The following is a 27,985-nucleotide window of genomic DNA, read 5'->3' as shown; positions in this document are numbered from 1 at the left end:
TTGCATAACGTTCCACGCGGAAGTGGGAAGAAGCGCGAAAAATATGGGCACGGCGTTAGATAGCTTAATTTCTGCTGTAATGCGCGGAAAATGCGACGCTCTCAACGTTAGCGCGAGAAAATCTTTCTCACGAAATTAAATATTTCTGTTTGACGCTATTCCTGCAAGCAATAAATATATTTTAGCTAATCTCAACAGAATTATTAAGTAACTTATTGCTGTTTATGTCGCCCAAAAAATACAAACTTCACTTTGCACAGATATGTCGATCGTTTCTGGGGTATTAAATTGACGGTCGATATTGTCTCGCTGTCGAAGGCCTGAATTCGTGCGTGTATCGAGATCCTCTTTGTGCAAATCGGACATTCGGGCTGATAACGATATTCACTGGTGGATTAGGTAGCAATTAGACCTTTCTAATCTGAATCTTTGAAAATCCCCTCCCCCAAACAGCGTACTCTATCTAACCTGGTACAACCCTCAAAACGGTCCTTTCTAATCCCTATTATCGCGTTAGGCCAGAAAACATATGGCAATTTAGAGATAACGTTGGGAAGCTAATCTTATTAACTTCTCGCGCAATAATAGCCTTAAGGGTCCTCGAGAAACTATTATTGCTGAACGAACGGTATCGCTAATATAACACATTCGTGAAAAAGAAGAAAAAAAAAGAAAGGAAAAAAAGAAAATTGTTTCAATCAGAAAACTAATAAAACTTGAGTGTCAAAATATCCAAAATAATTTTGTTTGGAAATGTTTGTCAATTTTTTTCAAACAGCACAGTCATTTAACACCTCACTGCTTATTTCTATTAACAACTCAAAATCTATTAGCTTTCAATCTGATAAGTTGCCATCCGTCCATCCACTCATTTATATTTTAATTAATTTCAATGCGCGCCATTGCTAAAGATAATTGAGAAATTATATAGAAATATGGATATCTCGCGGTAAAACATTTCAATACTCACAGACAACACTATATTTAATCCGTGCGGGATAAAAAAAAGTGCCTTGGTCGAAATTCTGACGTATGGATACACATTTAGAGGTGACTCCATTAGAATCCTACGCGGAATTCTCTCGGACGACGTATTACGAATGTGGTTTCTAGAAGTAAAAGCTGGAGATCGCGTGAGGGAATAAGAATGGAATAGACAGAGAGAGAGAGGGAGAAAGAGGAAGGAGGCAAAGTTAGGTGGTATGTGTGCTTTATGATCGTGGATATATTCCATTTTCGTCTTTCGCCACTTTATCCCTCCGCTACGGGCAAGGCTGGCTAAGTACGTTTGATTGTAAGCTGCCCAGCCGGGTTTAAGGCTGATTTACAGCCGAGTGGTAGCCTGACTCGTGCGCACGTGAGCGGACTGTATGCGTTTTCTATTCTCAAACGCTAAGCTGCTGTTAACTTGGCGCGCAACGCAACGCAACCTTTCTATTCACTCGTCCTCCGCCCGAATTTCATTTTCACCCTGTCGCTATTACACTTTCGCGTATTTTATTGCACGGCAGTTCGTATTATCGCAAGCACAATTATGTGCCTTGTGTTTTATTTTGTATCAAAACGAAACTCCGAATGAAACGACTTATTTGGACGAGACATACTTGATCGGACTACAATAGCAATAAACTATCGAACAACGAAAGGAGGGAAACGTTGAAGAGGCGAGAGAGTTCAGTGAAAATGGGGGAGAAGGATACGGAAGGCGAGAGCGAACGAGTTACGAGAAGTAAAAAAAAAGAGAAGCAACGGTAATTAGACGGACGATTGAGTCCTTCTTAAGAGATGATCCCGGCCGGCAGTGTTGGAGAGAGTTGCGAATGAGGCGAGGGATGGATTGTTCGATGTTCGATCCAAACGCGAAATTAAATGGCTGCCGCTATTTAGACGTCGGTAGAACAAATAGCTTTCGCGAGACGGGAGCAATTAGTAGTCGTGCAAAAAGCGTACGATGCGGATTAGCGATTGGATCATGCGCTATTAGCGGTAGTACAGAGCAGCCGATTAAGCCTGCAGGATGCGTCAATCTCGTATGCGGGCGGCCGCATCGTATTAACGTCAAAATGCGTCGCCTCTCTGCATCCCGGCAAAAACCGCAAGCGAGAACGGCGCTACGTAATGTGCCGACATTTTGCCGACATATAAATTAACTTACGCGACATCGTCCGACAGCTAATATTTCGAATTTTGCAACCTTTCATAATTTAATTAATTGATAATAATACAATTTACATTTTCACAATTTAAGTTAAATCATATTATTAATGATCAATTTACAATGCATCAATAGGATATCGATAATAATGTCGTCGCGAAGCAACGATTTATTTAGTAAAGATACAGATAGGATAGAATCGATAATACATTTCCTTTACGATTGAATAGCGAAGCGCTACCTTCCAATGTCATTATTTTACAATCAAACGAAGAGAAACGCGTGTACGTCTCGAGGCGTGAATTGCCGCGTATACATTCTCATAGCACAGGCGACGTTGCTAGCATCCAGTAGCCTGTTACTACGAACCTTATCAGCAACCATGCGTTTAACTTAAGCTTGTTGCCATGTCGCATAGATCGTTGTTGCTTGCTAATTTACTATTACTAATACTGCTAACAACGCGAATTTACGAGACGTGAATTATAGAGATCCTTCTTCTTGAAAAATAATTAGTTGCATCCCCTTAAGATATAACCAACAATTAAAAATCTCTTATTATATAAAATCTTTTATTAAATATTACAATAAAGAATTAACGTGAGAATACAATTTATTAAGAAGATTAGAAGGAAGAAGAATAAGAAAATTTTTAATTTCGTGATATATTTTAATATATCTTAAAAACTCCAATTATTTCTCATTAAATTTAAATATTTACGAACTTAAGATATTTATTCGAGAAAGTTGTTTGCGCCACATTCAGTCTGTTCTAAAAAATCGAAGGATCTAAAGGCTGTGGTAGAAAAAAGCGGACGGAAAAATCGAATGAGTCGTTCAACGCGGTGCGCGTCAAGCATAATTGAAGTAATTTAAACGCCATCTCTTCTCCCTCTCGTATTCTTCTAACACGCCAAGGCATATCTCGCGTCATATTCTAAAGAGTCGCGTTTGTGTGTATTCGACAGCGCTTTTCCTAGTTGAAATCTGCAGAACACCACCACGTTAGAATCCACCAATTAACGAAAAAGAATGAGACGGCAAAATGATGCGAAGAATCTAGCTAGCAATTAAATCAATTGTTCGCAATCGAAATATGCGACCCAGTTTTAATATGTCTGCTTTATGATAAAAATAATTTCTAACAAAAATAATTTCTCGAGAAATGAGTTGGAAAAACAATTGAAAAAAATAATACAGAAATTTAAGTACGCAGAATACTTTTTCATCAATTTCGGCAAGATTTAATTGTAATGTACAAAATTAGTGATGTTAGAAAGTTAGAATATTTCAAAGATTGTTATCTTAAACAAATTATTAATATCCAGAAAGATAGCAAAGTAGAAAAACTGTTACAATGACGTCACGCATAAATGACATTTTTATTGCATGAACAGGCGTAATTTAAATAAATTATAATCTAAAACTAGCGCTTCTTTATTTTGTCCGTAGTTTTCAATCTTGAAAATTAACACAGCGTTATAAAATTCTCAGATAATTAAATCAACTTAGATTGACCTATTTCTGTGATATTAGGTCTGCAAAATAACTTCTGGTATCAGTAATAAATTTTACCATAACAGATAACTATCGCACTTGAAGTAACTGCTAGTTGAGCAAAGCGGCAACTTCGACACGCACGAACTCACATTTTGAAAATGTACAGAGATCTCGTGTAACAGTTTCCACGAACAGCACGCTCAGGCCAACGTGACGCCAATTGTTGGCACAATTGTTGAAATGGCGCTATATGGTAGTTCACGATAATAAAAAGGTTACGTTATAACTTAAAATAAAGATTGTATCCCATGTAATTTGCACTTTGTCTTTACAAAATGTTTTATATTTTTAATTTATAGAGCTCAATTGTTTATACAAATTGTATACACATTGTATTATATTTAAAAACACGATATTATGAGGTTTCTTGGATCAATTAAGATAGATTAATTAAAGTGAGCAATTTTCGTGGTCTGCAAATTGGCTTCTAATGTCAGTAATGAATTTTATCGTAATGGACATTTGAAATAACTACCGGTTGAGCAAAACAACGAGAATTCGACACACATAAAGTCACATTTTGAAAATGTACAGAGATCTCGTGTAACAGTTTTCAAAAGCTCGGGTCAACTTGACGCCAATTGTTGGCACGATAGTTGAAATTCGAAGTCCAGTCTGGCGCTATATAGCGGTTTGTGATAACCAAAAGACCGTGTTATAAACTTCCCATGAGAATTGTATTCGATGTATTTTACACTTCGTTTGTTTTTATATTTACCAGATTTTGTTAAGCTCTCGGTTTGAACGATTTATATTTCGAAACAAAATAGCTATTGTAAAACTATTCAGGAACTGTTTCCGATCGATATAATTTCGTTTTCCCCTAAATATCCTAATAAACAAAATGTTCGCAATGTCGAACAGATTGACAGCAATTTAATCAAGTTTACTGCCGATCTACTAACATTACTAAAAAAATATCTAAAAAAAATTCTTTCAAAAATAGTTCGAAGTAGTTTCATAATAGCTGTCTAGAATTCGGAATAAATGTATAGTTTCATATAATATAAAACATTTGAAAAATCAGAATACACATATGTATAGTGTTCTGATTTATCAGATGTTTCCTTATTAAACGGCACATCAAACTGCAAATAGAATTCTATTCCGAGCTCTGCCGCAAACTATAGATCGTCCAAAGTGGGTTCTCTACACAATATTTTTAATTTATAGAACTCAAATGTTCGCACGGGCGCTGTATGATTCTTATCAACCGCGAACGAAGGCTATCCGCGAAGGATGGGCGGGGAACGTAGTCCACACATCGTCGTGGTCGGACTGCAGACAGTCCGCTGCCAATCATTATATCCCCGGCATGCAGACATACCACTGCGTGCGAAACGGGGTATGCGAGAGGGTCAGGGGACGTTCTGCTGGTCGATGAGGGAATATGGCAGCGGCGGCAAGGGACGCGACGAGAGTGGTCGACAAGAGCACGCTCTCGGGAATGAGGGGGTGACAAAGGGCGAGCACTATATTGGCATACCAACGGCGAGCGATATAGGAATACTTCAAGAACAACTTTATAGTGCGAAAGCCTGCCGCCGACTTGAGATTCTCTCCTCGGTGTCTACCTTCCTCCTTCGCTGACGCCACGAAGATGAATGCAAACCGTGAGCTGAGCCATATACCACGGTGAACAAGCGATTAAAAACAAACTAAGAAACAGCGATTTGTTCTATAAAATTCAATTCCTAATTCTTAAAATGCGGAATTGGATCTCAATGTGATAATTAAGCAGTTGATTCTGCAGAATTATGCGGATTTTTTCCCCAATTTCAACGACATTTTTTACGATATTAAAATACTTGATCTTCTTTGCATAAGCACACAATAAAATCTATAGAAATAAATTCAAAATAACGATTATTACATATAATTGATAATCAATTGCTCTAGAGATCTGTTACAACACTTTTGTGTTCGTATGTATGTGCATAGAGCAATGTGCGCATGTTGGAATTCTCGAATGCAATTACACACAACGCATTTGACGTGATTGAGGCCATCAAGGCGTGCTTAAACGCTACTAACGGAATAACCTATACCTAACACACAGATTGCGTGCCTGTACTTCCTACGAGTTATTAAGTGAAATACCATCGCCGCAATTTATTCATTAAATTTTTACCTTTTCTATCACTTCTTGTTCATCCTTATAGAAATCTTGCTCGCCTACCAATTCTTTAAGATTGAATAGCGGTTTCACAGAGACCGATGTTACGGTCTAAGAATTAATTACGTTGGCATAAATACGTTCTATAGTCGCTAATAGCTCAGTAAAAGCGATTTTAAGTAAATAAAAAAAGAAAGATTTACTTTTTAATTAACAAGCATAATTATGTAAAATTCTTTACACGCATTCAATTTTCTTCTTAACAAAAATTATAATTTTTATCTTTTCACATAATCAACTTTTATAAATTTTCTATGATTTACAAAATATACTCATATTGTCCACAAAACGCGATACAAGTCAAATAGCTTGTGGAAAATGTGGCGGTGAGACGCATAAGCGAACGGGGGAGATCGGTCAGAGTGATTTAGGCGAATCAGTAACCCGTGGTGTTGCGTTACTTGTTTACTGCCGGAGCGGCCGTTGCATTATTCAACAGCCGCCCATATTTATCAAGCCGATAGTCAAGCAGGGTGGCAGCACGTACGAACGATACGTAAACGCGTAAAAGAAAGTAAGCGATGGTGAGAACCTAAGAATCGTTTTCCATGAACGACTTTTCTTTTCTCTCCGTTGCAATTGGCTTAAAAGCATAGACATCACATCGTAAGGAAAACAAGATAAAAGGTATCCTTTCCATGTCTTTTTTAACTACATACAGAATATCCTGTAACTGGTGTGGTTGAATCGGCAAGAAAAGATATCAATTTCCTAGATTTTTAAATCAATTTTTTTTCAGAGACAAAGATTGATAGAAAAATATAAGAACATACGCTATAATTGCGATTTCTTTCTTCATATAAAATTATTCCCTTCTTGGTTATATTAGTTATGTCGTATAAATATTTAAGAGTATAAATTTATAACAGAGAGAGAATACACGCAAATTATCTGAAAATTGTTTCAAAAAACAGCACTGAAATTTTTTGCTTAAAAATCTCTTCTTATAAATGAAGATTTGCAAGAGTTGAGCCGAGAGAACAAGATTTTTGCGGGAGAAATTGCAATTAGCAAAATGCGGAAGCATTTGCACGCAAGCATGCCGAGTGAAGGCGGAAAGCCATTAAGGAATATTCCCACGTGTAGAGCGCACTTAATGAGCGATATAATTTATTGGGTCTACTCGCGGGTAGTAGTTAATAGGGTCTGCGACCTACGACCCATTAACCGGAGGTCGATTGCGAGATATCGTCGGAACATCTGTCATATGTACGTTGCGTGAAGAGTAGGCCAGAGTAAAACCAAAGCTCAAATTTACCAAAATTATTTAAAATTGGACAAGAATCTAAAAACTGTTTAATCCGGATTCCAAAGAACTTTGATGCAAATAAAAAAATTTTCGCCACATTCGATTATTGGAGAATTTCAAAAAATTTACTAATTATTTAGATACCTAACAGAGTTATATAAAAGTTAATTTTTATCGTTTCATAATTGTGAATTGGCAATGCAAATAAGAAGAAAATATATCCGAATCGGAATATTTGATTATTGGGAAATAAAAAAAAAACACAGAAATTGAGAAATTTAAAAACTTAAAAAATAATAAAAATATTACGAAAGCTTGATAGATTTAAAATCAGTGAACAAAAGAGGGCCGTCACGAGCCATTACACAGATTTTAAATGGTTCTGTGGAAATTAAAATTTTGACTGACTATACTGTGAGAGATTTAGCGAAGTTACAAGGAAGTAAAGCCCGCACTTCGGTTATTTTATTCCTTTACATTTCTACGTCGTTTCCAGTTCCGAATTAGCTTATGTACTGCTAGAATATTTATTGCTATAGATACTTCAAAGTTCCGTAACCAAATATTTATATAAGATGGCATACAATTCGTTTGTTTTCTCTTGACTATAAGTGTAGAGAATACAAGAACGCGGAAGAGTATAATGCAACATGATGTAATCCTTTATAACTCCAAGTTATCAGCCGTTTGTCTGCTAACCCACTTATATAACGATGCTCAACTATGTTCAGAAACTTAGAAACTTTAGGGACTTTATATTAGGTGTTTTATATATTCGCTATCTTATTTTCAGCCTTATCTGTATAAACCAACTTAGAAACCTTTATATCAAACGCAATCCCTTCGAAAATCTAGATATATAATGGTCTGCCAAAACTTATCCAAAGTTCCTAATTTAAAATTTCTCAATCACTTTAATGCAACTCGATCTCCTAAATGTTATCTCTTCCAAAGTAAAATTCCCTATCATGCCAATTCTCACGTAGAAAGACATTTAAAATTCGATTAAAATATCAGTCAGTATGTCAGTCAAAATTTTCTTTCAATTCTTTGTATAATATTTCTATCTTGCTTGCAAACAGTAGTGCGCATCAATTCTTTCTTTTGCAAACGTTTTTTAACACTTTTACAAACTCCTCGTCATTCTTTACTTTCGCCGCTGCGGCGCTATGGCCTGAAGGGTTATTAGGCAAAATAAATCTGTACTGTGCTCTACACCTTTGTTCGGCACACCGCACGCGTTATACCACCCGCTTTATTCCCCGTGACCTAGTCGAGCCGCTTAACCGGCTGTACAAGCTTTGCCGTCACCCATCCCCCAACATTCCATTCTTCGTTCTCCATATCGAGAGGCATCATGTCACGTTCCATCCCGTCCTATTCCATAGGAAGGCCGATCATGTCGGTTATAGGGACGGCAAAAATATTGCGGATGAGAGTGGAAGGGAACCGCGTACCTCCAGAGAGGAACTGAACATTTTTCTAACCCCCCCCCCCCCTCTCCAGCCCTTCCGCGCCGGCAAGCACGCCCATTCCTCTGACGGGGGACGCGCGCGCCTCGCGTTGGTGGGGCAGACGCAGAGTTGCGGTGGTGGTGGTGGCGGTCTCCGACTAGCGAAGTCTGACCGATACGGACCAGTACTACTGTCGCCACTAGCACGAGCGCAAGCCGTTACGGGATTCAGTCATGGACATACTGGGTATGTCCTATTCAAAGTCAAGCATGCACTACTTAAATTGTCTATCGATCTTGCTCGCTCGTTCGGTATGCGCTGATTGTCGAAAATCGAGTTGCTTCCCCCGCACGGGAAATTTTGCGGATCATATATCCCATCGCGGCCGCGTGCTCTAGACTCTCGCGAGTGTCGGCGAGACTGGTTCCGACCTATTTTAATTGTGAGACTTCGTCTGCATCCAAGGATTAAGGTATTATGGTTGGAGGGGGGAGTTCGAAATTCATCGATCTCTGACTGTTCTTTGTTTTCTTTTCAATCTTTTAAACAGACTTTCCTTGACATATGTAGTCTCTATTCTATTTACTCTAGTAGTCTCTAAAAAATCTATGTAAAATCTAAGAAACTATTTCTTATCCGATACAAAATTAAACAAAATAAAGTGTGTGTATAATAAAGTATACATTTTTACCAGTGATATTAGCCTGTTCTGGATTTTACGTACACGGTAGCCGAAATGTCGCATTGTGTAACGAAAGGCAGAACAAGTTGGTCTCAAGTTAGTAAAAAGACTGCGTGATCTATACTTGACAGTTCACTATACATCTACGTCAAAAGAAAGTGTTGTTATTCAAAAAGGAGATAAAAGTGTTTATTATAAGTTTTTTAAAAACTTATCAAAGATTCGTGGATGTATTTTGTTACTTTTTTCGGACTTTTCTCAATATATATGTAAAATTGATAAACGTTTGAAATGGTGTCACATATTTTAACTAAAAAAATAAACGAATAATTTTAACAAGAGCGCATATTTTAATCTATCGAAAAATAAATAAGAACATTTTTGCAACAACAGTATCTGTATGATGCAACAAACTACTACTATATGGTGAAAGATATTTCCTACATACGCGTTTGTATTAAAAATATTGGGCTACCAGTTTGATCAAAATGCATACGTGTGTGTAGAGGAAATATGTCCTGCACAACTGCGTTTATTCATCCGCGTCAGTCGTCTATTGTTGTTTTTTGTGCAAACATTGATATATTACTCTATATCATCAGTCTTGGCTTTTTTGTAGAAAAGAAATCACAGTTTAGTTTTTAAATATTTTTTGTTTTTCCACTCAGAGAATGGAAGCTGGTTTTTTTTGTAAAAAAGAAATCACAACATTTAGTCCTCAAATTTATTGATAAAAGTACCTTTGTTTTCTGTAAAAATAAAAGTCGCAATCTCTAGTTTTCAAATTTTTTTAAAATTTGAAAATAGTTGTTTGTTTCTTATGAAAAAGAAATTACAACACTTTGTATTTAAATTTATTGAAATATTTTAATTTTTTATAAAATAAAAGTTATAATGTTTAAAATTATAATGCTTCTTCTTTTTTTAACGATAACAAAGCATTGAAGCTTTCAGTTTTTCCAGTTAACAAAGCTTTGTTTTTTAATACTGCCAATAATTTCTATCATCCAATTTAATATCTAAAATTTTAATTAAAAACTAGTTTATAACTAAATAAGTGATTTCAAGATTTATTTATTTTATAGCTAAAACTATTTTTTATTCTGATTCTCTGAAATAATTATTTCATTTCAAAAAAGTAATCATAATTTCGGAATATCCTCATATTCTACAACGTTCTCAGAGTCTCGCAATAAAAAAGATAACTTTACAGCATCCTGATTCGATTCACTATTAGATGACGAATATTTCTTTACTAATACAATGCACAGATTTACTAAATTTGTTGAGAAATAAATTTAGAAATGAACAATACCTATAACAAAAATATTAATTTAGGAACTCATACCTATTTATAAAACTTGATCGATCGATGCCCTAATTACTCGATACCCTTATATTCATTACGGAAGAAATATCTTCATTAGCAAAACCTGCTTCCGCATCATCTCCAGTGCGATTACGATTCGATTATCGGTGGTGGAGATTGAAATTCTGCTGTAACTCAATTTGTAATGAAAATCTTCTTCGAGTAACTCAGTCGATGGGTGTCGAGATCGTTCTTGAGATAATTCTCTTCCAGACACCGGAAGCATAATTGAATTTTACGTCATCGACTTAGAAGCATGTCCGCTTCCCAAATAAGCCTGTCCTCTCGGGCTCGTCCTCTAAATGAGTATCATCTGCTCAGGCACTCTTTCTTTGCAGGGTCGCACCTCCATCACTCGACCTACTTTTTATTATATGCGACTTCCAAACTTAAAAAAGATAAGCGTTTGTGGAGGGCCCCGACAGATATAACGAATATATATTGTGAATCTAAATTCGTTAATATTTTATAAGAAAATTAATTGTACTTCAATTATTCAAATATTACAAATTTGCTAAGAAAGTACAGAGATTTTAATTTTTTATATGTCCTTGCATATGTGTGTAGACTGTACGCAATTGCAAAACTAATAGCATTAAAAATAAGATCAAAAGTTAAAAAATTATTTAATACGACTACTCTCTTAAAAAATCAATCTCAAATACTTTCGAGATCGCGTGTGCTTTTGATATGTCCTGTATTCCCTCGATACTTCAAAAATGCAATAGAACGAACGCGACTCTGAATCATTTCAAGGTAAACGAAATGTCGAAGCAAAGGAGCAACTGATTGCACCGTGTACTACACGAATACGGAACTGAATTCTCCCGAATGATTTCGTTGTTTAACCGAGCAATCAAATTCTGCGAGAAAGAAGGAAACTTGTATAGAAATTTCTATTGAAATATCTTTCATATAAAAAGTGACATATGCATGCTATATTAACGGTTACAAACTGAAAATCATTATAAGTTATATGAATTTACGGAATATAGATTGAATAAAATAGATAGTAGAATTTTTCCGTAATTAAAGTTAATATTTAACACTAAAAATTGAAAAATGTCGACAGCAATGACGTCAAAACGTTAAAATCGATTTTTTAATAAATACAAATGTTTGGCAAATGATAAAAATATGCATCTAATTTTTTTCTCGTTTAAATGCCAAGATGTCGCGGAGAAATTGCAGAGAACAGCACAAGCATAATCTTATCAAACACTTTGCATTGTAACGTTTTCCATCCGCAAAGAACATCTAATATTGAACAACGATAGTGTCGTCTTCTCCTTGAAGCAGAAACTTTTCGATGCTACTTTCGTGTTCCCGGGTTTGTCTTATCCAGGCGATAAAGTCTTACCAGAGAAAGTAGAAAGTTCGCTGTGAATTTATATTTCTGAACTCTCAAAGGAGTCGTTTAGAAATGGCGCAGCTCTATTATTGTAGACGTATTTCAACAGCCATGTCTCGGTCACATCCATTTTTAACACAAGAAATTTTTTTTAGCAAACCGAAAATTTACATCATCTTTCTTCCGTATAAAATCCCTCTTCAATTTATTGCTTATCATCTCTAACAAAACTCAAAGTCTTAGACATTTTATAAAATTTTTTTTATATTCTAAAAAAAGAAGAGAAAAAACGAAAGCAGATATGTAAAAAAACTTTCATATTTTGTATATACATATGAAAATGTTAATATATATATATTGTCTAAAATAATACATTTCTAAACAATCAATTAAATTTTTCATCATTGATTACATTTGATCAATTTCGCGAATTGTTTCGTGGCACAACAAATTATTCTGTATAGTGCTCGTTACCCTTCTGGGTGCTATAGTATGTACAAACACGCACGTGAAATCGCGAAAGGGGAACTCAACCGTATGAGAGCGAATCAATATACTACAACGAGCCATAAATAACGCGTTGACAAAACAGTCTGATATCCTCCCTTTATGCCGAAGCCGGTAACACGCACCATAAGCAACGCCCGTGTGTAGAGTGTAAATTATTGCGCTTCTGGAATCGCGACTGAAGAAGCTACATCCCTCTCGACAAATATACTCGATAAAAAAGACGAAGAATACTGGTACGTAATGTTTTTTTTCTTTCGCTTCGATCTCGTTTAAGAAATTGAATTTGATGTATCAAGTAAATATACAAATAATACGTAATACATGTGTAAATATTTAAAAAAAAAACCTTCTAATTGATGCGGATCAAATTTTTGATTATTTCAATGTTTAATCAGCTTTGAGAAAGAAAAAAAAACATATCCATTGCGTAATGTTTCTCTCAAAACCCCACAATTCTCTCATCTATTGAAAACTATTCATGCGAATATCGATTTAAAATTAATATATATTTTGCGACAATAAGTACACTTGCTAGTACGTGCTTGAAATATCACAATATTCTTAAAACGCAAGTCTTTGAAAAATTTGCATCACAGAGGCGAGGATTGTTGAAGAATTTTTTTCCATAGAAACATGCACATTTCTGTAACGTGCATTAACTCTAAATGGACTACAATTGCGCTAGGCAACGTGCAAAATTGCTGAACGAGTATCTTCGTTTTTCTCTTTTCGCTTATTCGACAAAGCCGTTCTCACATAGTCAGCAGCAACCCCACTGCGGTGTTGCGGCTGCCTATCGCAATACGAACAACGAGTTGCAAGGTGAAATAGCTACGTGGCAAATATCCGCAAAATATATCTGCACACATGATTATACCTGACCCGACAGTTAAATTCGTACAAAAAAACATATTTAGATTCAAGTACAACTCACTTATAATGATATTATCTTTTTCGAAAGCCTCTTCCATGCATATATTGTAGATTCATTACTGCGATATTTCCGCTGTTCGAATTGCTCTTGAAACTTCAATTAAAATTTCAATAAGAAAATTAATATTGATTTTCTACTTTTTGAAGTATTATTTAACATTTTCGGATAATGAAGAGATACCTTATTGAATAAATCATTATAGAGTAATTTGCTTATGTACATACACATTATCAGAACGAAATGTATGCAAAATTTGGAGTAAGAAGTTAATTGCGTTTTTCGTCGTGCTTTAAATGTCGCCAAGCTGGAAAGAGATATGTTTACTTAATTGTCATATTGCTTACATACTTTTACTTATTCGAATAAGAAATTGCATCAACTGCGTTGTAAATAAAACTTTATAAGAAAATTAATAGACTTTCTTATCGAGAGAATTGTGAGATAAGAATTTAGAATTATTTTACAAAAATCAATTCTTCTGTTTTCATAGGTTTTTCTTTGCTTCTTTCTTTATTCGATTTTTCTTTATAAATTTTTATTATTGTAAACCTTTTGATTGTTAAGTACAACTTATCGTTCACGATGCGCTGCGATAAGGCAAAGGTTAAGCACACTAACGCGATAACTGCACAAAAGCTAGCTATTGAAATTCTCCCTTCTATTTCGCTCCTTGAGACAATCGCGATCGGCTTACGAAGCGTATCACAGCTTGGAGCAGGCTGTCGTGCGACTCGACAATTTCGAGAAGTAACTCCAGACACGCGGCGTGAACTTGCCACGATTTAACCACGAGAGAAATTATCCCTCCCCTCTTGCCCCGCCATTGTACTATCTAGTTCGTATCGCACGAATCAATGCGTGCTCCTGCTGTCAAGAGAATAATCAATAGAACTAATTTTACGTGTTTCGAATGCTCAATAGTACAACAAGCGTAACGGGAAAAGCAATTCCCTTCAATTTAAAATATAGAAAAAGTGATCGATGATTATAAAAGCACAAACATAAATAACTAAAGATCAATCTAAACCAGAAAAATTGAATATTTTTCAATTGCAGTGAAAATTTCGCATATCGCCGGAAAATAAGCAACTAAATTGGAGAGAGAAAGCATTCTTTTAGATTATCAATCTAAAGAAAGCAAAGTATTCGGGAGATTTCCAGTGGCATTTTAATAGAAAATTACAAAGAAGTTATACCATTCTTCCTTTTGTATCCGATTTGTATCCTGTTTGTTGATTGTATTAACTTTCAATTTTTCTTAAATTTTTAAATATTTGTATATATATTTCACAAAATTAACAATATAAAAGCTATATGTGCATTAAATAAATAACGGAGATTAAATTGGTAAAATTCGAATTCGAACGATCGAATATTATTTCCTATTTTTGATCAACGATCTCTTGAAAAAAATTCTTTAAATCATTTAAACGCGTCCCCTTTAACATTTACCTAAGCGTAAATGCGACCGCGATCATTAATCTTAACATCCACGATAAATCTCTCACCGAGCGGAGAAATTCCACGTCAATACCGTAGCAAAAATTCTCCACGTCGATAAATTGCGAAGAAAAAATTCTGACGAAGGAAAGACGGGAGTCAGCAGCGAGGTTTGAATTTTGGACGGAGAAGGAAAAAGAACGAGAACGCAAACAGGAGATGCTAGAGAGAGAAAGAGAGAGAGAGAATTTCTGGGCGATGTTGGGAAGATTTACATACCGCATGAGACCGGAACAATCAACTTCTAACGCCAGAACCCTCGCTCTCCTTCGCGACACTTCCGTTACAGAGGAAGCACTGATACGACCATCCCGAACCATCCCGAACCCTTAGCGGAAATGAACAACCGAGTACCAGTACCCGAGAACCGATTCTCGAAGACCCTTACTTATAGCGTAGGTCACCAAGCGACGGGACCAAAAAAAAATTTCGTTTTTCTCAAGATTAGTTTTTGGAGAAAGCTTAAAGTGATTGCATTAATCAGAAATTAAACGTTGGGAGTCTCTATATTAGTTTCAACTGCAAAATGTTAGTTCAAAATCCAGAAAGTTGGAAAATTCTTAACTACAAGTTTTAATAACAATTCGCCAATGAGTTTTGTGAACATTAACTTTTCAATATGCTTGGAAAGAGAGAAAATGTGGAGATTGTAGGCTAATTAAATTCAACCTAGGACTCGTTGTCAGTTGTAACTCGCGACGCGACTCAATGATGATCGAATCAAAGCGCAACAACCGTGTTAACTGATCGATACTCAAAATCGAACTGACAATGAGCCGCATCAGTAGCAGCAAATTCTGGAGGTGCAGTTAATTACATCGAAGTGGCTTAATCAAGACTACTTGACCCAAGCTCACAGTAACCAGATGCTAGTTATGCTTGAATAGCACGCGCAAACGTGTCAATGAATGAGAGTGTATTACATTACACTACTCGATCGATTGTTGACAGTTAATCGCACTCGTGTTCTACGTCGCGATTGTAACTAATAGCCTGTGTGACCATTACGTGCTGTTCGCGAAAAAAATACAAGACAAAACCGCGACAGATTTCTGGCATTTAACAAATCAAGAAAGTCAAGCACGATCAAAGTCGTTTTCTCTCGTATCGAACGACTAACAAGTATAACGATCATGATAGATGTAATAAATAAAAAGAGTTATCTATTAGAAATACTTAAGTGGTAGACAAAGATACCGAAGAAAAAAATTCAATGTTTGTGAAAAAAATCAATAAAAAAATAAAAATAAAAATGTTATTCTATAAAAAGAATGTCGGAGTTTTTTTGTGAAATCGTGCATAAAACGATTGTCCGTTCTATCGTACTATCTTCCGATACTTTACAAACGAAATGTATCGAAGTTTTCCGGTGGTATAATCCAATCCTTCCCCTAAAACGGTAACTTTTCACCCTTCGAAATCTCGAAAAGGACAATGCAAACGCACGACAATATAATCGTACGAGTGGGCACGGATCCGGGTTCAGGCAGATTTGCATGCAAATCGGATCTCGTGGAAGGTAAAATCTGGAACCGGTCTTTTTTGAGGCTGCGGCCGATTTCGCGAATTATTTCGACGCGCTGGGATTGATATTATTCCCTTCTCTCTCTGCCTCAGTGCGCAATCTGGACAGAGAGGAAAATCGAAAAAGACGGAGAAACGTTGTAGATTGAGCCTAGACCGCCGGGCAGAGACAAATTGTTCGAACGTTTTTGCGTTCATGCATAAAACATAGCGCCCATTGTTGGATGATAATGCAAATAGATATCGAATTCTACGTACATGTTGCAGAGTTAATAGCGCTTTTATTTGTGTTTGCTGCTTTATCAGTGATATTAAGTTCTTTTAAAGTTTTAAATAAAAGTCCTTTTTTTCCATTTTACTATTAGGCTTTCCATATTTTCGTAATTTCTTCACAATTTTCTCTAAATATTTTTCACAAAAGTATTTAAATAAAAAATTTAAACAAGACGATTAAACAAGAGATTCGATATTGAGATCTTTGCTCTTTTAAAATTTTATGTAATATTTTCAACATAGTAAAGAAACACTATTACATATACCATATAATTAAATGCATTGCCTGCATACTATAGTACAAAACTTATATATATTGCAGAAGAGAGATAAAAGATTAATTATTCAGAACGTTACAAAATTAAAAGAGAAAAATATATTGCGAGCTTAAACTGTCGGTGCACGTATTTCAATTTGACATTCTTGCATACCTAAAATGCGCAGTTTTGCATTTGTAAAGCTTTATTACGCGGTCAAAGAAGAGCAGATAGTCTATAAAGCTCGATAAAAACATGAGACCTCTATAGAATGGTACCGGAGAATTACAGTCGTCTACTTTGCACGTGTATTACTTGCACGCTAGGCAAAACATCCTTGAGCCAAAGGCGCATATATAAAAGAGAGATGTTATCGTAGAACGCGCTACAAACCGCACATGCACCTAAACCTAAGCTCGCACGAAGGCAGATAACGAACGAGGGTACTTACATGTAGTTGTAAGCGCGTACACGAGTTCCCATCACACAAGTCACCTGAAACATTATACACATCTAGGTTAAAGAAAGATATATTATTTCAAATCACACAGTCAAGTTCGAAAGTTAATGTACTACCATTCATACCTTAGTCATAAATAATTCACATCCAATATTAATAATTTATATAATTCAATCATAGATACTTTGTTAATTGAAAGTTTTCAAAAGAAATACGTAATAGAGCATATATTGTGGTACACAAATCATATTTAAAGGGTTAATATAAATTTTTTTCGATTGCACTGCATTATAAATTGTTCTAAAATTTTGTAAACTGTGCGACATATTACACTCGTTGTAAACGGCGCAGTATTGATCTAAGCAAAATCTAGGTAACTTGATGATATCGCTGCACGAAAATTTATTCAACCGAGGGTAGCATTATGATCATCGTCGTATCCCCGTCATCGATCTCTCATAAGATTCTAGTGTGTGTATGACGGGTGCATGAATAGAAAGACGGATAGAAGGACATAAATAAAGAGCACGATAGCTGTTTAAGACTGGCATAATGATGTCGACCTGCGAGGAACAATCTCATTCATTAAATCCAGCCATCTCTATTGTGATTTGTATAAAGTATACGTAACGTAATTACGAGAATTATTAAGCTTCATATCGGGTTTCCAAGTCATATTGATTTTTACGTCGTATTAAAGTCTTCCATTACATATTGTTTTCACGTTAGATAATAATCATAAGGTAAAGTTGTCACGTAGCGCGTAAAAGTGCTAAGCTAATCGGAAGTTAGTTTCAGTTATAAACGTGGAATTAAAAATGTGACAAATTGAATTTCTCGTATTACCATCCATACGATTCTATCATCGACCATATGTGCGATGCGTACCGTATAGAATTTTCTCCTCATCCTATCACCGAGGCATTCGCATGCAAATGGATAATCCGTCCGTTTCAGATGGTTGTCCAATTTTTTTTTTTTTTCTACCCGACCAAGTGAAACATCCAATACGATCGCGAACCGATGAGAAACGCAGATGAGGTGACCGTATCGATGCGACGATTCGTTTGAGATCTCGCAGTAAACTCGTTTTACCAACATCTGCGCGGCGATGATTGCACAGCGGATTGTTCGATAAAGCGGCGATTGGCGTTAGCCGACTCAAATGGACGAGCGAAGTGAAGGGTGATGGACTTTCTCATCCGCGGTTTGTTACTCTTCGTGTGCGCCGAAATAGGGCGGTTTCGTTCTTGTAAAGGCCAGTTAAAATGTAGATTCTATCAGACCGCTTCGAATGAAGACACACTTCATATGCGCCGCGACTTTACACGGCTTCTATATAAAATTATATCTTCAAAGGAAATAGAATTTTAACGAAATTGGGGCATCAGTAAAGAATGCAGTCGGTAACGACGTCATAGTTTTCTTTGACCCATTTTCTCGAGTATATGCAAAGAGTTATTGGGAATGCAATAAAAGATGTACTTATTGTTAGTCTAGAATCAATAAATAAAATTCATTCTAATTGAACATAATATTTAGCGAATGAATAAATATTTGGCGGATATATACCAATAAAATTCGTGACAATATTTGGTGAATAAATATTTGACAAATATAATTAACGGTGTTCTATTTATATATTTAACGAATAAAACTCATCGTATTGTTTGGCGAATAAAACAGACAGTTATATATTTCTAACAAGTCATAATCTGCATGGCGACGCATTTGCTTATTGACTACGCAGCTGCTCGCTATTCTCTATGGATGTTCGCGACGCATTTGTTTATCGCTCACGAGCGACATTTTAATTTTCCGACCATTTGTAATAGTGGTCGTTACGAATTTGTGCTGCGAGATGCAGATTCAATTAGATACCAATGACGATGTTGGGTAGAGCAGCGAATGTTCGTGACACTGGGCCGCAGGTGTTTCCAACGACCAGTCGCTTCGTGTTCGGAAATAGTATTTACTACTACCGATTGGTCGGAATTCACTCGGACGCGCGTTACATTTCGAGAACAATCGCCACCATCGTACTTCTATTATTGATTATCGCAACCTTATGCGGAGAAAATTTTATATCAAAAATTACTATGTACGGCCAGTAGTCGCGAACCGTGAAAGAATTATACAAATTTTTACTACGTTTCTCACATAATGGCTATTTAAACTTATAATTCCTCTTACGGTCTGCGGCTACTGCCGAATCATGATAATTTTTTATATAAAATTTTCTTCTCGTGTACTTTAAGGATTTTCCTTACGAATCGTAGTGTACATTTCATAAATCAAATAAAAGAGCGGCAAAAAGTGTTGCGATTTAAATAAAATGTGTATGTCAAAGAAGTCTTTTTTAAATGCAATTTCTGAATTTTTTGTGTGAAATGGTGAAAGCTTTAGAAGCTAGATAAAGAACAGCTTACTCGCCACACTCGGCGAACTAGAGGATTCCGTCACACAAATCTCACGTTAAAAAGACAGTTTTTCAAGCAACTGCATGGAAACACCATTTTATTTTAAATATACGCGCTGTTTTCCACTCATCTCTGTTTGATATTTAGATGTTGTGCATGAAAACGTAAAACAGATTTTTTTTACGAGATTTGCTCAGTTTTAAACTTTACCTACATTTAAAATGCACATAAAAAATGCACGGACAGTGATTTCTCCATCTCACACGCCAGTTACGTTTGTGAACTTACGAACAATACTGCAGATAGCCGTCGCTGTTTATAGTTGTTTAATATTGTGACTGTAACTAGGGTGCCAGCCCCGGAGGTACACATGGAAGTGTCGTCACACTTGTTATTTCCCACCGGAAACACGGCATGTACATGTACAGCTATATAACCGCCTCGTTGTCGTGCTATTAACCCTTTTAGGATTAGGGTTTACACAATATATACATAGTTCGACAACTACAGATAAGACTATCGAAGATAAAACTTGTGCAAAATTCGAATCATTTATTCATTTTTGGAGAAAAAAGGATGCAGTTTTGGAGAAAAAAAAATACGTTTATGAACTAACAGAACTAAGTATTTTGTGCTAAAAATCCGAAAATTGCTAAAATGATAGCACGCAATGAATTATGAAGAAAAAAACCTGAATTTGTGAGAAAATTCCATCCGTTACGACGAAATGGCCGGCACATCACCTTCGGCTAGCGACGTCATGAAATTCTCGGATAACCGCCGGAGAATTTCATTTTGTCAAATAAAACTTGTCCGTGTGGACAGTTTTGCCGGACATAGGAACAAGTAGGGAAAAACCACAGGAATTCCGTTATTAATCTTTTTCAGAGGAACGCGTTTTAAATCGTTCTGTGCGCAATTTTCAAATACATTACGTACTTGTGATGCTTCCTAACTTAACAAAAAATTCGCTAAAAAATCGAATTTAACACCTCTCTCTCTCTCTTTCTCTTTTGTATTCCTTTTTTTTCACAGCTCTCTTTCTTAATGCGATAAATTCAGCATTTGCAAAATTTTGTTCTAAATATTATAAATTATAAATAAAAATATAAATAATATAAAACAAAATAAAAATAATATAAAATAAAAAAGCACTAATGAAATAAATAATAAATTAAAAATTATGGAAAAGTATTAATTTCTTTTTTCTAATTAAAAAAATATTTAAATAAATATTTTATAAATTAAAAATATAATATTGGCTCAAATTATTCAAATAAATTATTAACAACAAGCTACAGAGCCCAAGCTGGATTTTCGTGCTTAATTTATTAATATATTATAACAATGTTTAGTTCAATCTAGACGTTTCGACCATCTGGTTGTGGTCATCTTCAGTAGTTAGTTATTATAAAATTCGGAACATTTAATAAACAATCGTTACTTATAAAACTAATTCGGATATTACAATCTTCTTATATTCGTTACATTTAAAAATTGTTTAGAAGGACAACACATCTTGAAAGTCATGCCTCTTCTAATAACACCAATCTTAAGATCTTCAGGAAGGAAATCATGTTTTACATTAACATACACGATGTCAAATCTTAAAAAGGACATCGTGTATGTTAATGTAAAACATGATTTCCTTCCTGAAGATCTTAAGATTGGTGTTATTAGAAGAGGCATGACTTTCAAGATGTGTTGTCCTTCTAAACAATTTTTAAATGTAACGAATATAAGAAGATTGTAATATCCGAATTAGTTTTATAAGTAACGATTGTTTATTAAATGTTCCGAATTTTATAATAACTAACTACTGAAGATGACCACAACCAGATGGTCGAAACGTCTAGATTGAACTAAACATTGTTATAATATATTAATAAATTAAGCACGAAAATCCAGCTTGGGCTCTGTAGCTTGTTGTTAAATATTTTATAGTTTTGCAATAAGAAATACGCGTTTAAATGATTAATTTGACAGTTTGTAAAAAAATTGAAAAAAGTACAATTATGCAGATCATGTCGACATGATACAAGATCTTGTGAAGAATATGACAGTTTAAACGTTGACTTGTACTACTTGAATATTGTGATACGTCCTGTAATGCGTATGAATTAGTATCTTGTATTCAAAATTGACACCAGAAAGTGCACCGCAAAGATATTTACGAATTCATGCTTCTTAAGAGTGCACAGCTAATATTTTCATTCGACTTTAAAACTTATTCTTTCGAAAAACTTGAACGGGATAAACTTGCTTATCGAGACTTTCCGGTGAACCACGCGAAACTTTCTCGTCTTCGAACTGACTTTTCGATGTGATTAGATTCGTCGGAAATATAACTCCCTCGAAGAAGCAAAACTCTTTCGAGCCTTTCGAGATTTCATAAGAGCGATCTTGTTATGCTTTTAATTATAGTCCTTTCATTAAAGTAGGGATTCCAATTACGGCTAGTCTATTTCAGCTTAAAATAATGATCAATATCGACAAAAATATAGTTTCTTCATTTTGCTCTTTATTATATAATTTTCTTAATGCTGTCAATTATATTATTCAATTTTTCTTTTATTTATGTCATTTTATGTATTTTAATTTAATTCTCTATAGTCTTTTTCTTATAATACAATATAATACTTTTCAATATGTGTCACATGAGTTGCTTTGCATAAATAAATCTGCTGGCTTTTGTATAAAATAGATCAAATACTTTTATACTAACAGAGAAAAATCTGTTTATCAAGGGAAAACATGCAATTTCTAGGTTATTCTGTATAAAATATGTAAATCCAATATATTGCACAGCTTGTGAAATGTATACTTTGCTGCAAATCAATAGTTGCTAATTAATTTATGTTATGTCCAACCAACATTGACGGTAGTCTATCGTTTGTCATTATTACGATATTACGATATTACGTATGCCACCGCTAATTATTCCATCTGTGTATTTTATCGGTGAAAGGATATATTGCCTAAAGTACATTGCGGATCCGCTTATTTTCTTGCCGCTCTTCAAAAGCTGGACTTTTAGTTTGCGCTGAACGAAAGAGAACGATGAACAAAATGGAAACAGAAAGGACTTCAAAGTATCTTTCCAACTCGCGGAAAGTAGTGCAAATACGCAAGCACGAAAGAAAGAGATAGGGCAGAAAGAGAAAACGGTGAATTGGCGTCGAGATAGAAGTAGTATTAATTTCCTCGAAGCGCCAGAGATTCCATTGCATCACTCCCCGTCTCTTCCAAAATCTTACTCTTTCCTTTGTCTGTCTCATAATACTTGTGATAACGTAGCTAGTTTATCGCTTTGAGAGAAAGTGGCACGATTTTTTTTTCTTTATTAAAATCTGAATATAATATTAGCCATAGTAAGTTCTTGATTTCTTGATAATTAAATGTGTGAATATTGAATTATACGTGGTCTAGCAATTTTACAGACTTCAGAAATACAGTAAATTCATAGACGTGTTTTCTAGTTAATCTAACATCTTAAAAATCCGATAAAAATAATTATATTAATGTTTTATTTCTTTCTTTATATTCTTTGTTCCAATTATTTGTATAAATAATGCGCTAAATAATAAGATAATGAAGAAAAAACCATTGAGAATATATATGCTTGCATATATCATATCGTACGATACAGTTAAACCAAATCTAATGAAATTATAGATCATTTATGATTGATAATTATAATTAATGAATAACCATTAATCATAATTATTGATCATCGGATGTTATTAAATTACGAGTTATCGATGAGAAGATAAACACATATTTGTTTAAAAAAATCAAGTGTAAAAACTAGATTAATTACCGGTCAATGCATCGCCACTGGTTATTACTTCTTTCCATTTCTGCTTTATTCTTAATTGCTCGTTTTCACTTCCAGTAATCATTCTCATGACTACATCACATAGTCTAGATTCTCTAGATCACTTTACACTCGCGTACTTAATTAATTTACGTACATTTCACACGAAAGATGCATTAACCGTTACCGCGCAAATTGATTAATGTACTGAAATGATCACCTGTTTAATCCGACACTTCCGATATTTTTTCACACGCAAAATTTACTCGAGACAGTTAAAGAAAACGAGGTTAGAATTTTGACGTGACGGTTAATGCAGGTTAGGACGCTATCGCAGTGTTTGTGGCGCAAACTAATCGAGTATTAACTAAATTCACGGCGCCACATTTATGCACCTTATTTCACGCTATTACGCGGCAAAAATCTCAATACCTAAATCAAGCGATATCATCTATTTCGATGATGCCATCGCGGTAATATCTCGCTTCTATCAATGTTTCTCAATGTTTCTGATGCTGAATAATAAATTCCCGATGCTCATCCGACAAATGAATAATGCGATCATGTACAAGAAACGCGTATCGGAATATAGAGCTTTACTACGGAACGCTAAGCAATTAGATTTCGTTGAAAGTCGCACTGATTGCGATTGCACAAGTGTGTTAATGCTTCAAGACGATCATCGTCGCTAATTGCAGAAGTTTTGACATTCATTCACACGCAAAATTTACTTGAAGCGAGTAATAAAGGTGCAAGAATGCGGAGCAATCACTATCCGGCCGCGACACTAGAATGTTCGACGCGAAATAATGAGACCGTTACTCAATTCGTGACGTCACGTTTATACGACTATTTTCACGTATATCTCGATATCTCGCAATCAGCAGTGTCACTTGCCTCGATTGTGGCGCTCGTTTTAAAGTGTTTGTCAATTTCATGAACAATTGTAAAATATCAATTATAAATGTATCAGTATCAATGATACTACTTATCTCATTTTTAATCACAATAGCATAACTAGATACATTTTGAGAAAAATATTCTACATACAATAAAATAAATATTATTCTATATTATACATATCAATATTTTCTTCTTTATTTTATAGGAGCGGTAGGCGGCGAAGGCGGTGACGAAGATGACAAGGAGAAGGAGGAAGAGGCCGAGAGGGAGAGGTTGGAGGCTATCAGGGAGGCCGAGGAGCGAAGGAAGGAGAAGCACCGTAAAATGGAAGAGGAACGAGAGAAGATGCGACAGGAGATCAGAGACAAGGTCAGCAATAGTGATTCTACGATAGTATTTTCGATTAGAGTAAAATTGCACAATCGCGATGTCTTCATAAACTCATTAGGAAATGTATTTCTTTATAAAATATTAATGTTTTAATAGACTTAGTAAAAAATTATTTTTCTATAATTATTTTCGAATTCGAAAGTAAAGTTCTGACACAAATATGAACTATGAAATATGAAAGTAAAGTTCTGACATAAATATGAACTGAACGATACATGTTCGTAAATGTGGAGTTTTTATCAGTTTTATATTAACCGAAGATAGCTTTTTTTGATGCCATTAATTATTCTTGGAACGATCCAATTAAAAACGCCTTTAATTAACAATTAAAATATTACAAAAATTACTTATACGTAATTCTGGGACATTGGATATGAGACAGAATTACTCGTGATTATTTTTATTGATATCCGTGGCAATATGTAAAGTGATATCCGAAAGTTTCCAGAATTTTGTATTTTGGATAGAATTATTTGACAGAATTGTAAATCGTGTTTTTCAGTTAATTACAAGTGAATTTTACTCCCGACTATAAATATCAGTGCACGAGTCGGAATATCGCCACGTGTTTTTCCGCGCTTTCCGCACGAGAGTCCTCGATTTCATCTAGGTCATGTCAACGCCGTTGACTCCGTCCTGACAGGACAATACATCAGGATTGATAATGGCGCGATCCAGCGTGCATTTTACATCTTTTTCTCTCCCTCTTTCTCTCTCTGTCTCTCTCCCCTTTCCTCTCTTCATTCACACGTTTGTTTCCCACCAAACACTGGTGAGTGCGTTGGAAGTTTTTTGTGAGATCCCGTTGGCGTACATTGTTCTACCCCCGTTTGATCAATGCTCCGGACGGATTCTATTTTCTATGGTATTCATCCTGATTGCTTTGTCCTCCAGAAAAATGTCAAGTGGACTAACTGATCGGATCGGCTTTAACGAAAGTTCAAGAATCGACTTCTCGTGTCATCAATAATTTTTACATTAATATCGGATGAAAAGTAGATGAATTACGAGTAACATGCTTAAATATTTTTAATATATTTTTTTACAACAGAGTGATCACATATTTAGATACGATCCCACAGTCTGTTGCAAGTTGCAGGAAGTTGATAGCAAATTTAACTAGTAATCCTTCACCAATATTTATCCATCTAGATTGGTGAATTTTGCGTGACGTTAATTGGAGCGAAAACGCGATTATCTCGTATGTAAACAGAAAATGATATCGTTGAAGGGACTAAACGCGTAATTCGACGTTGTGGGACGTAGTTTGACGACCTGTGTGTATGTATATGTGTGTTGTGTGTGTGTGTGTATGTGTGTGTGTGGCATACCAACCGCACTGTTGCAGTTGTAATTCCACATGCGGAAGTGGTCGCTGAGTGGTCGAACGTTGTAACCATTATCATGAGCGAGCTGAATATAGAAGGTATCTTGGGCCAACTAAATTAGTAAATTAGTAATATGCATATGTGTGCTTCGACGAAATTACGTGCAATAGTTCAAGAATTTGTGCAAAATGTCAAGAATTTAGAGAACAGACGTGTTTGCAAATCTATTCCAAGAATTTAGGCATTTCGAGATTTAAAACTTGATTAAATAGAAATTTAAATGGCCAGTTTAAGCGGATTAAAAAAAAGGCCAACGATTAAATCATAAAACAGTAATAAAGAACATCAAGTTAAGAGTTGGACAGATGTAATATAACGATAGAATTGAGTTGCAGCGGCTTCATTACTCTGTGAAATCCGGATAAAAATCGTCTTCTTTCAACGAAGGATTTCCGGATTCGTTCATCTTTCCGCGGTTTTATGCGCAAAGCAAGAGGATCTCGATGGAATATAATTAACACTAATAGCTGCTTCATCATAAGCGAAAGAACCACCGTGAAATCCTTCCTTCCGTTTCGGCGGTAGAAACGTGATTCTTCGAAAACGAGCGGAAAGATTGAGACACGAGAGCCGCGATCTCTCATGAGAATAGAGCCTCCACTATTCCAGCGTAGTAGTGGAAGAGGCTTTGGCATGGTAATCGCATTGGGTCAGGTCAAATCCGATTTCCCATCTCGACTAATGAACGAAGTGGGACTTTGTTACAGAAAAGTCCCTGTGCAATTTGGAAATATTCCCTTTGTTACTTTATTTAGAAACTAGTCTTGAGAACTCATTGCAAGCATATTCAGTCATATTCTGACATTATTATATCATATTTCTATATTTTGCTTTGCTTTATATTTTGCCATGTATTATTTTATCTTTATTATGTTATTACATTAGTGTAAAAATATTATTTTGCAACGCTATTATCATATCAAAGCTGTATAACGGATTAAAATCCACTTAATATTCATAGAGCATATTTGTATTCGTTCCGCTACATGCCAATGCCATACATTTTCATTGATGTAAAAAATATGTTTATGAGTTTTTCAAGAGGCAAGATTTTATTCTAAAATAGTTAGATTATATAAAATAAATCCTTAAACAAAAACATTAAAGCACATTAAAAGCACCGAAAAAGATGTCAAAAATTATGTTATTACTGAAAAGATAACAATGCTTAGCAAACAATATTCTCAGTAAAAATATTAATACTTAATTAAAAAAACTGATAAAAAAACATAAAAGAATACTGTAAAGATAAAGAAATGAAAAGAGATTTGATAGAAACTTAACGTGAAATTGAATCCGTAATCTTGAAAATCTGGGAGTGGTTTAAGGATATTTAAGTCCTTCTCGAAATTTCTTTTCTACTTCCTACCGTTTAATGCAAATGCATTTCATTCCTCACGATAGATTAGATAAATAATTATAATAATATAACAAAATTATTTTTTTACTTAAAATCTCTTGGCTATTGCAGTCAATGCGGAATAAATAAGAGAAAGAGAGAGAGAGAAAAAGAGAAAATTTAGAAAGATCAATCCAAAGTTTCGTTTATCGATCTAATATTGTTCGTGTCTCGCTGTTTCGAAGAAAATATTACTCGGCATTACATCCGGTAC

At 35.1% G+C, this 27,985-nt stretch overlaps 1 protein-coding gene across 2 annotated transcripts in view; it reads left to right on the top strand.

The window, feature by feature from the left end:
• Positions 1–27,985, top strand: part of cpx (complexin) — a 137,832-nt gene that overhangs the window by 88,883 nt on the left and 20,964 nt on the right. The window contains exons 1-2 of one of the 2 annotated variants that reach the window (XM_012367568.2): positions 8,691–8,840; positions 24,800–24,963. In XM_012367568.2, coding sequence (XP_012222991.1) covers positions 8,828–8,840; positions 24,800–24,963 — 177 coding nt within the window. In that variant the 5' untranslated portion in view covers positions 8,691–8,827. Of the gene's footprint in view, positions 1–8,690; positions 8,841–24,799; positions 24,964–27,985 lie in introns of those variants that run through there. The other variant, XM_012367567.2, reaches the window with a different exon arrangement.

Source organism: Linepithema humile, chromosome 4 (assembly GCF_040581485.1).
Source record: "Linepithema humile isolate Giens D197 chromosome 4, Lhum_UNIL_v1.0, whole genome shotgun sequence".
Classification (NCBI taxonomy): domain Eukaryota; kingdom Metazoa; phylum Arthropoda; class Insecta; order Hymenoptera; family Formicidae; genus Linepithema; species Linepithema humile.
The sequence above is the reverse complement of the archived record's forward strand: the minus strand, read 5'-3'. Positions and strand labels throughout refer to the sequence as shown.